General features: G+C 47.9%; 1 protein-coding gene across 1 annotated transcript in view; it reads right to left on the bottom strand.

The window, feature by feature from the left end:
* Nucleotides 1-6744: 6744 nt before the first annotated feature.
* Nucleotides 6745-12245, bottom strand: part of fbln7 (fibulin 7) — a gene marked incomplete at both ends in the record, with an annotated part of 9113 nt that continues 3612 nt past the window's right edge. Inside the window, 5 exons of the mRNA XM_080849429.1 lie at nucleotides 6745-7117; nucleotides 8479-8626; nucleotides 9489-9626; nucleotides 10668-10805; nucleotides 11472-11597. Of these exons, the coding sequence (XP_080705555.1) occupies nucleotides 6745-7117; nucleotides 8479-8626; nucleotides 9489-9626; nucleotides 10668-10805; nucleotides 11472-11597 (923 nt within the window). The remainder of the gene's footprint in view (nucleotides 7118-8478; nucleotides 8627-9488; nucleotides 9627-10667; nucleotides 10806-11471; nucleotides 11598-12245) is intronic.

The raw sequence follows: 12245 nt of genomic DNA, 5'->3' as shown, positions 1-12245 counted from the left end.
ATTCCAGTCCTCTGGACAAAAACATAGACCCTACCTGTAACTGAACATGTTAGTGAGTTGACATAGCATAAACCCTACCTGTAACTGAACATGTGAGTGAACTGACATACGTAGCATAGACCCTACCTGTAACTGAACATGTGAGTGAACTGACATAGCATAAACCCTACCTGTAACTGAACATGTCAGTGAGTTGACATAGCATAAACCTTACCTGGAACTGAACATGTTAGTGAGTTGACAAAGCATAGACCCTACTTGTAACTGAACATGTCAGTGAGTTGACATAGCATAGACCCTACTTGTAACTGAACATGTCAGTGAGTTGACAAAGCATAAACCTTACCTCTAACTGAACATGTCAGTGAGTTGACATAGCATAGACCCTACTTGTAACTGAACATGTGAGTGAACTGACATTGCATAGACCCTACTTGTAACTGAATACATAGACCCTACCTGTAACCCTACCTGAACATGTGAGTGAACTGGCATAGCATAGACCCTACTTGCAACTGAATACATAGACCCTACCTGTAACCCTACCTGTAACTGAACATGTGAGTGAACTGACATAGCATAGACCCTACTTGTAACTGAACATGTGAGTGAACTGACATAGCATAGACCCTACTTGTAACTGAACATGTCAGTGAGTTGACATAGCATAAACCTTAACTGGAACTGAACATGTTAGTGAGTTGGCATAGCATAAACCTTACCTGTAACTGAACATGCCAGTGAGTTGACATAGCATGCCATGTCAGCGTAGCAGCTGTCTCTCTCATATGCCTGAGAAAAGAAAGGTCGCTTCTCAAGCGTCTCAACAAAGCTGGCATCAAAACTGAGCTATCCACTCGTAAAGTCTCCATGCACTCCCACACTCTCACATTGAAAGTTGGGAAACGAAAACTGGGCCGATCTTTAGACAACTGCCAACAGAGGTGGAGGTGAGGCTCTACATGGATGTCCGAACACTGCCTTTATTCATCAATAAACAACCCACTCATGGCCCAGCGAGGGCCCACATGGGTCGGCTCTAGAGCGGTAAACATCGGCAGGAGCCACAGATACCCCTGCCTCCGAAACCTGGACCCCCTCAGATACCCCTGCCTCCGAAACCTGGACCCCCTCAAATACCCCTGTCTCTCAACCCTGAACCCCCTCAGATACCCCTGTCTCTCAACCCTGAACCCCCTCAGATACCCCTGGACCCCCTCAGATACCCCTGTCTCTCAACTCTGGCCCTCGCTGCCTCTTTCGGGTTAAGCTCGGAGTTGCCCAGCCAGATTTCTACATCTCGTGGGTTGTGTAAATCTTCAGTTGAAACAGGTTCAGGTTAGAGATGGGGTGTGTGCGTGTGTGTGTGTGTGTGTGTGTAGGGTGGGGTGGGGGGGTTGTCTATCTGCGTCAAGGGGGCCTCCAAGGCCACATAAAGTGGATTACCACGCTCATGGAGGCGTGCAGGGTTAAACTGGTTATCTTAGTGTGTCAGTGAGGGTTGACTGGGTTCGTTGGATGCACACTTGCAAAGTATAATCACGCAAGTATGCAAGGATATGACCGATTCTGAATACCAGCAGGGGCGAGGTAGGTCAGGTGAGTGTGTGTGTGTGTGTGTGTGTGTGTGTGTGTGTGTGTCAGTGAAGGTTGACTGGGTTCATTGGATGCGCACTTGCAAAGTATTATCACTCAAGTATGCAAGTATATGACCGATTCTGAATACCAGCAGGGGTGAGGTAGGTGATTGTGTGTGTGTGTGTGTGTGTGTGTGTGTGTGTGTGTGTGTGTGTGTGTGTGTGTGTGTGTGTGTGTATGTGTGTGTCAGTGAAGGTTGACTGGGTTCATTGGATGCACACTTGCAAAGTATTATCACGCAAGTATGCAAGTATATGACCGATTCTGAATACCATCAGGGGTGAGGTAGGTGATTGTGGGTGTGTGTGTGTGTGTGTGTGTGTGTAGATGAGTACTACAAAAGTGAAATGAAAAGTGCTTCATGTTATTACCACTCATTATCAAACGTAAATGTCGATCAATAAACAAGGACCAGTCTTATCTTTGAGAGAGCTGCTGTTCATAATCTTCACGTGACCTCGTCAACCCCACACATCCCCCCAAGGTACATAGACTTACACTAATGACTTCATCTAAGAAGGGAGAGGAGAGCTGGTAATAGAAACACTGAATATGATCACATCTAATCCTTCTCTGATGAGCTCTAAACATTATTGATGAGTTTATCAATTGTAGGAGTAGCCCACGCTCTTGTGAACCCAGGACCAAGCAAGGCAAGTTGATGATCGGCCTCTTGAGGGGATTGGGCGAGGGTTGGTAATGATAAACATGATTTGGGCCTTTTGATTGATTGGGCGAAGGTTGGTAATGATAAACATGATTTGGGCCTTTTGATTGGGCGAGGGTTGGTAATGATAAACTTGATTTGGGCCTTTTGATTGGGCGAGGGTTGGTAATGATGAACATGATTTGGGCCTTTTGATTGGGCGAGGGTTGGTAATGATAAACGTGATTTGGTTCTTTTGATTGGGCGAGGGTTGGTAATGATAAACATGATTTGGGCCTTTTGATTGGGCGAGGGTTGGTAATGATAAACATGATTTGGGCCTTCTGAGGGGATTGGGCGAGGGTTGGTAATGATAAACATGATTTGGGCCTTTTGATTGGGCGAGGGTTGGTAATGATAAACATGATTTGGGCCTTTTGATTGGGCGAGGGTTGGTAATGATAAACATGATTTGGGCCTTTTGATTGGGCGAGGGTTGGTAATGATAAACATGATTTGGGCCTTTTGATTGGGCGAGGGTTGGTAATGATAAACATGATTTGGGCCAAGAAAGCTGCTCCTGAAGGCACGGGATTGACATTCCATGCAAATGGAGGAACTTGTTTATCGCTCCTGCACGAGCAGGAAGTGAATGGAGCTACCTCTTATAGCAGGAAGTGAATGGAGCTACCCTTTATGGCAGGAAGTGAATGGAGCTACCTCTTATGGCAGGAAGTGAATGGAGCAACCTCTTATAGCAGGAAGACGAGGCCATGTGGAGTCTACATATGCTACAATTGAGTATTCATTGTAGATTATGAAATAGCATTCACAATCTATCTCTTTGGTTTGACCTATAGAGGTCAGCATTAAGGACGTAAGTGCCTAGCCTTACCAGTGAGTGAAGGGGGTTGATTTTGTACTATTAAACCATTCTCTAAGTCTTGTTTCAAGACATAAATCTTGTTATAATAACAATGTACAGAGGACTGAGAGGGAAGCAACACTTTTTGTTGCTGGAATCTGACCATGTCTGCTGGTTGGTTGATATGTGATTGCTATGCCCTGTGATATGATGCACAGACCCCTCTACCCCGTGATATGGAGATGCGGAGTGGCTATGCTATAGAGCACAGGCCACTCTACCCCTGTGATATGGAAATGCGGAGTGGCCCTTTCCTTGCAGATTGCTGAGACACACACAGGGGGACAAACGAACACTATACTCACTCCGTGCTTGGATTCGCTCCCAGTGTACATTTCTGCATGAAAAGTGATCCTCTTCAGTGACCCCTCCTTCCTTTCCTGTGCGATGTATTCCTAACAAAAAAAAACTTCTTACGGACCCCCCTTTTCATTCTGAAATAACTGACTGACAAACTGTGCAGCCCCTCTGTTTTCATAGAGGGACTGTGTGGGGGGAAGAGAAGGACTCTAGTGTTTCAGCACTCAACGGATTTCCCAGGAATTCCACATGACATTCCCAGAATGCACAAGCGCAGAGAGATTTGGGGAAGGATAAATGGCGTATCTCTCAGCATAACAAACGTGACCTTCAATTTGGAGAGAGTGGGACGTATACAGTGAGCCTGAATGCATGGAGCAGACACCACAGATGGATATTGCAGCTGAGTTCTTTTCCTTAAAAACCTCCACTATATCCACCACCCTGAACACCCTACTGTCCTCCTAAACTGCATTGTGAGACTGTTGTGAGAGTGATGTGAGACTGTTGTGAGAGGATTGTGAGAGGATTGTGAGACTGTTGTGAGAGTGACGTGAGAGTGACGTGAGAGTGACGTGAGAGTGAAGTGAGTGCATTGTGAGACTGTTGTGAGAGGACTTTGAGAATGTTGTGAGAGTGACGTGAGTGCATTGTGAGACTGTTGTGAGAGTGACGTGAGTGCATTGTGAGACTGTTGTGAGAGTGACGTGAGACTGTTGTGAGAGTGTTGTGAGAGGATTGTGAGTCTGTTGTGAGAGTGACTGGACAGTGACGTGACACTGTGTGCTAATAGGCACTATGGCCTCCTCTAAGCCCGCTGTCTGTTTTTGCCCTCACCGCTGTGGCTCTGTGGAATCCTGTGTATTTATTGCCCTTGGCCAATAAGGTTGGGTAACACATCCCAGCTACCCCTGCCTGTCCCCGTAATATCTCACTGCTGGGAACTTCAAGAAACATGTGTGCATCCAACTGTCTGTGCCAAAGCTTCAAAGAGAGTCAATGATCGGTGGGCTGGGCATGTTACTTATAATTACGCAAGGCAGTAGGAGCAGGGGCATGCGCTTCTGGGGCTTGTGGTTCGTTTGATCTCCTTATTGCAGTTTAAAGCCACAGACAGAGAGGAGAGGAAGAGTTAAGGAAGGAAAGAATTAAGAGAAACAGAGAGAGGGGAAGAGAAACACACACACACACACACAGTGAGAAAGAGTGGTAGAGAAACAAACACACACACACACACACAGTGAGAAAGAGGGGTAGAGAAACAAACACACACACACACACACAGTGTGAGAGAGTGAGAAAGAGTGCACAACATGTGGTCAGCATTACCACTTTTCTCTCTTCCTGACATGTCATTGAAAAACACATTGAGGTATCCTTTTCTAATTTCCTGATGATCACTGTGCTTGTCAAAAGGACAAGGCCAAAAATAAGTCTTCTGTCATCTTTCTTTAGTGCTTATAACCTTCAACGGTTTCATCTTTGCACATTCGGGGAAGCTCACAAGGCCAATATGTGCAAGTACTGACTTCATATTCACTTCAAAAACATGAATTAACAAATGAGTACCCTAATATCCAAAACCAGAGAGCATTGGTGGATCTATATATCTCTGTATTTATTTTATATCAATTGAATATAAACATTTTGGTGCAATACAGACAACATTTAAAAAAAAAGGCGCAGAATGACTACTACACACACCTCATATACACTGATCTTGCTGCCATTGAGCCCAGGTTACACAGACATAACATTCTGCAATTTCAACGGTACCCACTGAATGTAGTCTTGGTTCCATCCATAAAAAATAGAGACAACTTTTGGTAACATCCTCAAAAAAATGGACTGACACTATATAGTAGGCCTATAACAACAGATGTTACAATGTTCTGAGTTTGTCATCAGTACCTCGTCAGAGTCCCCGTGAAGTGTTTATTTCTTTGATCGACTGACGGCAGTGCAAAATCCAGAGCAGAGCTGCTTCAGCAACCCAGTCGCTCCCTTGAGTTGGAGTGGTTGGTTGGAGACGCTAACGGTTTCAAACTACATGGAACTGTTTGGTGTGTTTAAGTTTAAGTGTTAAGTATGGACGTTGACTTAGTACTGTACTCGTTTACATGCATACCAATCATATTTGTGCAGATACATATACCCATATATACACACACACACACACACACACACACACACACGCTCACACAAACACACACACACACAGAAACACACACACACGCACACGCACACGCACAAAGATTTCCTCTCCCAATTAAGTTTGTTCTGCTGTATATAACATCTGATCATTCATTCTAATGATATTATGGATAAGATCCAAACATCAGTGTCAGTATTGCCTCTGAACTCAGAGATTTACCACTGTCAATAATAAAAATGTCACAAAACACATATACCTTTCAGTTCAAAAGAGATTTGATTAACCACTCACACATGTGGACGAGTGTGACATTTGGATATCATGCCGTTTAACCATCCCACTTGATGCAGACACACGCATACATGTATACACACACACACACACGCGAACACACACACACACACACACACACATTTGGATATCGTGCCGTTTAACAACCCCACTTAATGCAGATACACACACAGCCGCCTCCACAATAACTGGCACTTCTGGTAAAGATGAGTAAAAATGGTTATAAAAAAAAATCACCTTTTGGTCAGGCAGCTTAGTTTCAAACTGAACAAAGAACTGAAAAACTCAACCCTTAATTGAAGTACATGTTTCCTATAACATCTTATAAGGTTGGAGAATACAGAGAAGGGAGTTTGAGACCATCCTCCTCACAGAATCTCTCCAGATGGTCCAGGGTCCTAGGTCCTCTCTTCTTATGCCCTCTCCTCTCGAGCTCATCCCACAGGTTTGCTATGGGGCTGAGGTCAGGGGACTGAGATGGACATGGCAGAAGCTTGATCTTGTGTTTCAATTAAAGGTTGGATTTTTCCCAAAAAATTGTCAGTGTGAGATTAAGCTAATTTCCCAAAAGATCAATTTCTTATACCCCTCTTTACTTATCTTTACCAGGGTGCCAATAACTGTGCAGGGGATAGTGTACACACACACACACACACACACACACACACACACACACACACACACACACACACACACACACACACACACACACACACACACACACACACACACACACACAGCTCTTTGCTATGCACTGGGTGTGAGCCGGGCAGCCATGGGGGGGTCCTCTCAGAAGCTGTAGGGCGACACGAGGATGTGCACTTTGGCCACGTGCTTGGCCTGGAAGCTGCGCTCCGCATACTCAGACATGTCCATGTCCACGCTCACCTCCAGGGGCCCGCGCAGGGGCTGCACCAGGATCAGCTCGCCGGTCTGCCGGTCGGAGCGCTGCATCACGAACAGGCTCCGGGAGCTGCTCCCCACGATGCTGAAGCGGAGGCTGTCCGGCCCAGGCCGCCCGGGGGCCGACGCGGTGGCCATGCGGAAGAGCGTGGCGGGGGTCTGGAGGCCGGAGGGCAGCGACAGGTAGTGGAAGGACACCGTCTTGGCAGCCAGGTGACAGGAGCGGCTGTCCATCGGGCAGGGGTTCCTCTCGCACTGGCTGTGGGGCAGACGGAGACGGAGAAAAGCCCAGCAGTCAGCAACCAACACACACACACACACAGGAATCACCAGGGTCTCCTCACAGGCAACCTTCATCATGTTGATGCATTAGCTGTCTGTGGTGGAGAGGGTAAGGCGAGCCATCTCCACAGATGCGCTGGTCTGGAGCTGATTTGGCTGCTGCTCTACATCACTGGAGAACATGTAAGAGGAGGTCACGTGGAGATTGCACAACATAGCAGGGGAGAACTGTTAGATGTCAGCAAAAGGAGGCAAATAAATCCTTATTAAGGAGTATGCCGTGTTTTGAGACTGAGCCCATGGCAACTGATTTATTCCATCCATTTCTATACAAAGGGATCACATGCCAAAGAATTCTATTCTATTGCTCTCTGGTCATATGGTTCTAGTGCACTAAACTTCTCCAAGGGTAAAATCTAGTATTAAATATGGTTAGACCCCTTTCTGATGTCGACATACAGACAGAGGCCCCAGCTGTACTACTTGTTTTGCTTTCAAATTAGCCCATTAGCTAAGGGTTAGCAATAGCATTAGCAGCCCACTGTCCGGTCCAAAACCACTTTAAAGTAGCAGCCATATTGCCTAAGCATGTCAACCCACAGCCAACCACTCCATCCAGTATCTGCACTCAAGCAGAGATCCAGCAGCAGTGGCTGCATCAGGCGCTGGCTATTGTGATGTTTATGAGATATAACATTATCACAAAAGTGACGCGTGGTATGACCCCCTACAGGCATGCGCAGGTTCAGTGCTCATGCAAGGCAGAGCCCGAGAGTGAGCAGTGCAGTTGTATAATTGCCTCCTTCATATCAGTAAATCATCTTTCTTTAAAGGTACCCAGTGCAACTTTCGAGGCTTAAAAATAAACATTCAATTTCTAGTCTTTTTTACACGTAGTAAGTTTCAATAACTCCATACCATTACATACCGACATTCAAGCAGCAAAGATGACACGTCGTTGTGTGGTGAGAACTGATAGAAAATCGATAACAACAACAATCGCCGCCATTTTCTTTATTTTTTGTTACCTACAATAAATAAAGCAGGCTTCCAGTCAATGGAAAAATGGCTTCTCCCCACCGGCGATTGTTGTTGTTTACGATTTTCTATCAGTTCTCACCACACAACGACGTCTCATCTTTGCTGCTTGAATGTCGGTATGTAATGGTATGGAGTTATTGAAACTTACTACGTGTAAAAAAGACTAGAAATTGAATGTTTATTTTTAAGCCTCGAAAGTTGCACTGGGTGCCTTTAATACTCGGTCTGGTTATTAACACCACACATAACAAGAACATCACAGCTATGACCAGAGTGGACCACAGATGCCCCACTCACAAGGGTGAAGTCCTGACGTAGCTGACGCTGAGGTTGACGTTGGAGTGTGGGCATTCCGGGCTGACACACTGGAAGGTGCCGCCCGTGTTGATGCAGGTGGTCCCAGGGCGGGAGCAGTTGTGCTGTTTGGTTAGACACTCGTCCACATCTGGGGCCGGGGAGAGAGAGAGGAGGAGGATGGTAAAAAAGAGAGAGAGAGAGGAGAAGGATGGTAGAGAGGGAGAGAGAGAGGAGAGAGGGAGAGAGAGAAAGAGAGAGGAGAAGGGTGGTAGAGAGGGCGAGAGAAAGGAGAGAGAGGAGAAGGGTGGTAGAGAGGGAGAGAGAGAGGAGAGAGGGAGAGAGAGAGAGGAGAAGGATGGTAAGAAAGGAAGAATGTGTGAGAAAAAAGAGCAGGAAATGAAAGGGGTGTGAAGTGAGCGTGATACTCAAGCCTAGGTCTGTGCTGGCCTTTCCTGACGCTGTTCTACAGTGACTTCAAACAAGCCGGGGGGGGGGGGGGGGGGGGGGGGGGGGGGGGCGCGGTGGACTTTGGCTCTTTCATTTCATGTCCCATAAGCCCCTACATCCAGGGACATTCCTTCTGCTGGGCAGCTATGAGGTCATCTGTTCCAAAGGCTGGCATGGTCTATATGCTACGTGTGGGATTTAATCCGATGTCCACCACGCAGCCAGACCGGGCAAGGGTCAGGGCCCCCACCACCACCCACCACCCACCCCCACTTCATCCCGTCAGTTATGGAGTTAGACCCCAGGCTTCAGCATGTCAACTCCATTACGCTGCTCTCTGTCCTCATGTCCTCTCCTCCATTTTCCTCCTGTCTTTTATTTACCATCCTCTTGGGGTGACCTCATGTCTCTCCCTAAAGTAAATCTCCGTAAAGTAAATCTCTTGCTCCCTCGCTCCTTCCCTCTATTTGTGTGTGTTGGTCCAGCGCTGAGGTCTAGCGGGCCAGCCGTATGAAAAGGGCTTTTGTCCCGCTGCCCCTCCGCCGTCTCGGCCTGTCACTCACCCTCGCAGCTCCGCCCATCCGGCAGCAGCCTGTAGCCCTCGGGACAGGAGCAGTGGTAGGAGCCCGGGACGTTCACGCACGCATGGACACACAGCTGGCCGCCACGCTCCGTCTTATACACCTCACACTCATTCACATCTGTGGGGAGGAGAGAGGGAGAGAGACGGAGAGAAAGAGAGACGGAGAGAGAGAGAGGGGGAGAGAGGGGGAGAGAGGAAGAGAGGGAAAGAGGGGGAGAGAGAGCGAGAGAGAGTAGGAGAGATAGAAAGAGAGAGAGAGAGAGGGAGAGAGAGGGGAGAGAGGAAGAGAGAGAGAGGGAGAGAGAACGAGAGAGACAGGAAAAGAGGGAGAGAGGGGGAGAGAGAGCGAGGGAGAGACAGGGAGAGAGAGAGACAGCGAGACAGTTAGAGAGGGAGAGAGAGTGAAGAGGGCATAGTGTACAGTGAACCAACACGTGCAAGTTACATATGAAGTGTGCTGTCAGACATGTGGCATTCATAAGAGAGCTGGAGAGAGAGAGGGATAGAGAGGGGTGGGTAGGAGGAGAAGAGGAAACGCACAAGGATCTTTTTACAGGTTGAAAGGTAGAAATCAGCAAGAGGGAACAACACGTGGTTAGAAAGAAAAACAAAAAGAAAAGAACGGGAATAGAGAAAAATGCCTGGATGACAGAACACAGCAGTGAGAGGGGGGGGGGAGAGAGCTCACTTTCAGCACTCACATGTTTCCCCCACCCCACCCACCCCACCCAGCGGACATGTTTAATGGCTTATTGAGTAGCAGCCACCTTGACCATCAGAAAACAACAGAAAAAAATGGACCAGTGGATCTCTCCACTGCTCTGTCTCTCTCTCTCTCTCTCTCTCTCTCTCCCTCACTCTCTCTCTCTCTCTCCTCTCTCTCTCTCTCCCCCCTCTCTCTCTCGCTCTCTCTCCCTCACTCTCTCTCTCCCTCTCTCTCTTTCTCTCCCTCACTCTCTCTCTCTCCCCCTCTCCCTCACTCCTTCTCTCTCCTTCTCTCTCCTTCTCTCTCCCTCTCTCTCTCTCTCTCTCCACTGCTCTGCTCATCTATTGCACCGCAGCAGGAGCACATCACCGCTGGAATGCTTGACAGCCTGACTTCCTCCTCTATGATTGGCTGATGACACGGACGTGGGAGCTGTGATTGGCTGAGGCCTACCCTGGCAGATGCTGTTGTCGCTGGTGCCGCTCATGTGGAAGCCGGCGTCGCAGCTGCAGGTCTGGGCCTGGTCCACCTTGGCGCAGCGCGGGCGGCGGCTGAAGGCCGGGTCGTTGGTCACGCTCCACTCGGGGGGGGCTGGACGCGAGGAGAGAGGCGGAAGAGGAAACTTAACCTTCGACCTACGGCCAGACTTGGGCCTGTGCCACACTGGGCATATCCAAATGGTAAGACAGAGAGACAGAAAGACACATAGTGACACAGACATACACACACACACACACACAGACAGACAGGACAGGACAGACAGGACAGACACAAATGCATGCTTTGACTGAGTAACATGGAGACACATTATCACTCACACAAACAAACAAACACAGAGACAGTCTGACAACAGGACAGACAGCACACACACGGGTCACAGACAGCACAGACACATGGGTAACAGACAGCACACACACATGGGTCACAGACAGCACAGACACATGGGTCACAGACACATGGGTCACAGACAGCACAGACACATGGGTCACAGACTGTATCAGACACATGGGGACAGACAGCACAGACACATGGGTCACAGACAGCACAGACACATGGGTCACAGACAGCACACACACATGGGTCACAGACAGCACAGACACATGGGTCACAGACTGTATCAGACACATGGGGACAGACAGCACAGACACATGGGTCACAGACACATGGGCCACAGACAGTACATGGGTCACAGACACATGGGTCACAGACTGTATCAGACACAGCATACCTCCTTCTTGGCAAGTTTTGCACACAAACCTGTCTGTGTCTGGTGCTGACAGTGAGATCCACTCCAGTTCTGCGGACAGGTGCACTTGTACTGATTGATGCCCTCCACACAGGTGCCCCCGTTCTGGCAGGGGGTGCTGGCACACTCACTGACATCTGTGGTAGAGCACACACACCTCCATCAACAGACGCAGGTCGACCCCCTTGCTAATTATGCATTAACACCTTCAAAGATGCAATATTTAAAGAAACCAGCACTTCATCAGTGTGAAATGGACAGAATCTCCCATTGTGTGAATGATCCGATCAACCACAAACCTCTTTGCAGCCAGGCAATGTCAATACAGCCACTGTGAAGACACCAAAATATGTATCTTCTAAGCTGAACTATTCTGCCAGAGCTATTCTCAACCAATACACCTCCAGAATTTCAAACATTATGGGAATGCCTTGGCAAAGCCTTGACTAAAGCTGATCAGGAGTCAGTAGACGTGGCTGGGGAAGGCATGGTGAATTGGCTGTGGTGTACAATAGCAGCCATTCTGTAGCTGACTAAATGGCCTGCAGGTATTTCTGAAGACAGTTGCTGCCTTGAAAACATTGCAATGTTTCTTTAAAAGTGTACATAATTAACGTTTCTAGATATGCACAGTAGTAAAACTTTTACTGTGTTGTTTATATGCATGATGCAGAACTCTGTGCCGAACCAGTGGTAGGAATGTTGTGACATGAGGCTAAGAAGCATGGCTTTGCTGTCTGCTGTTTGCTGGACCTAGAGAGGTCTGGCCCTGGAGAGGTCTGGCC

The sequence above is a fragment of the Sprattus sprattus genome (genome assembly GCF_963457725.1).
Source record: "Sprattus sprattus genome assembly, chromosome: 12".
Taxonomy (NCBI): domain Eukaryota; kingdom Metazoa; phylum Chordata; class Actinopteri; order Clupeiformes; family Clupeidae; genus Sprattus; species Sprattus sprattus.
Note: the sequence above shows the minus strand (reverse complement) of the source record. Positions and strands in the feature narration are given on the sequence as shown.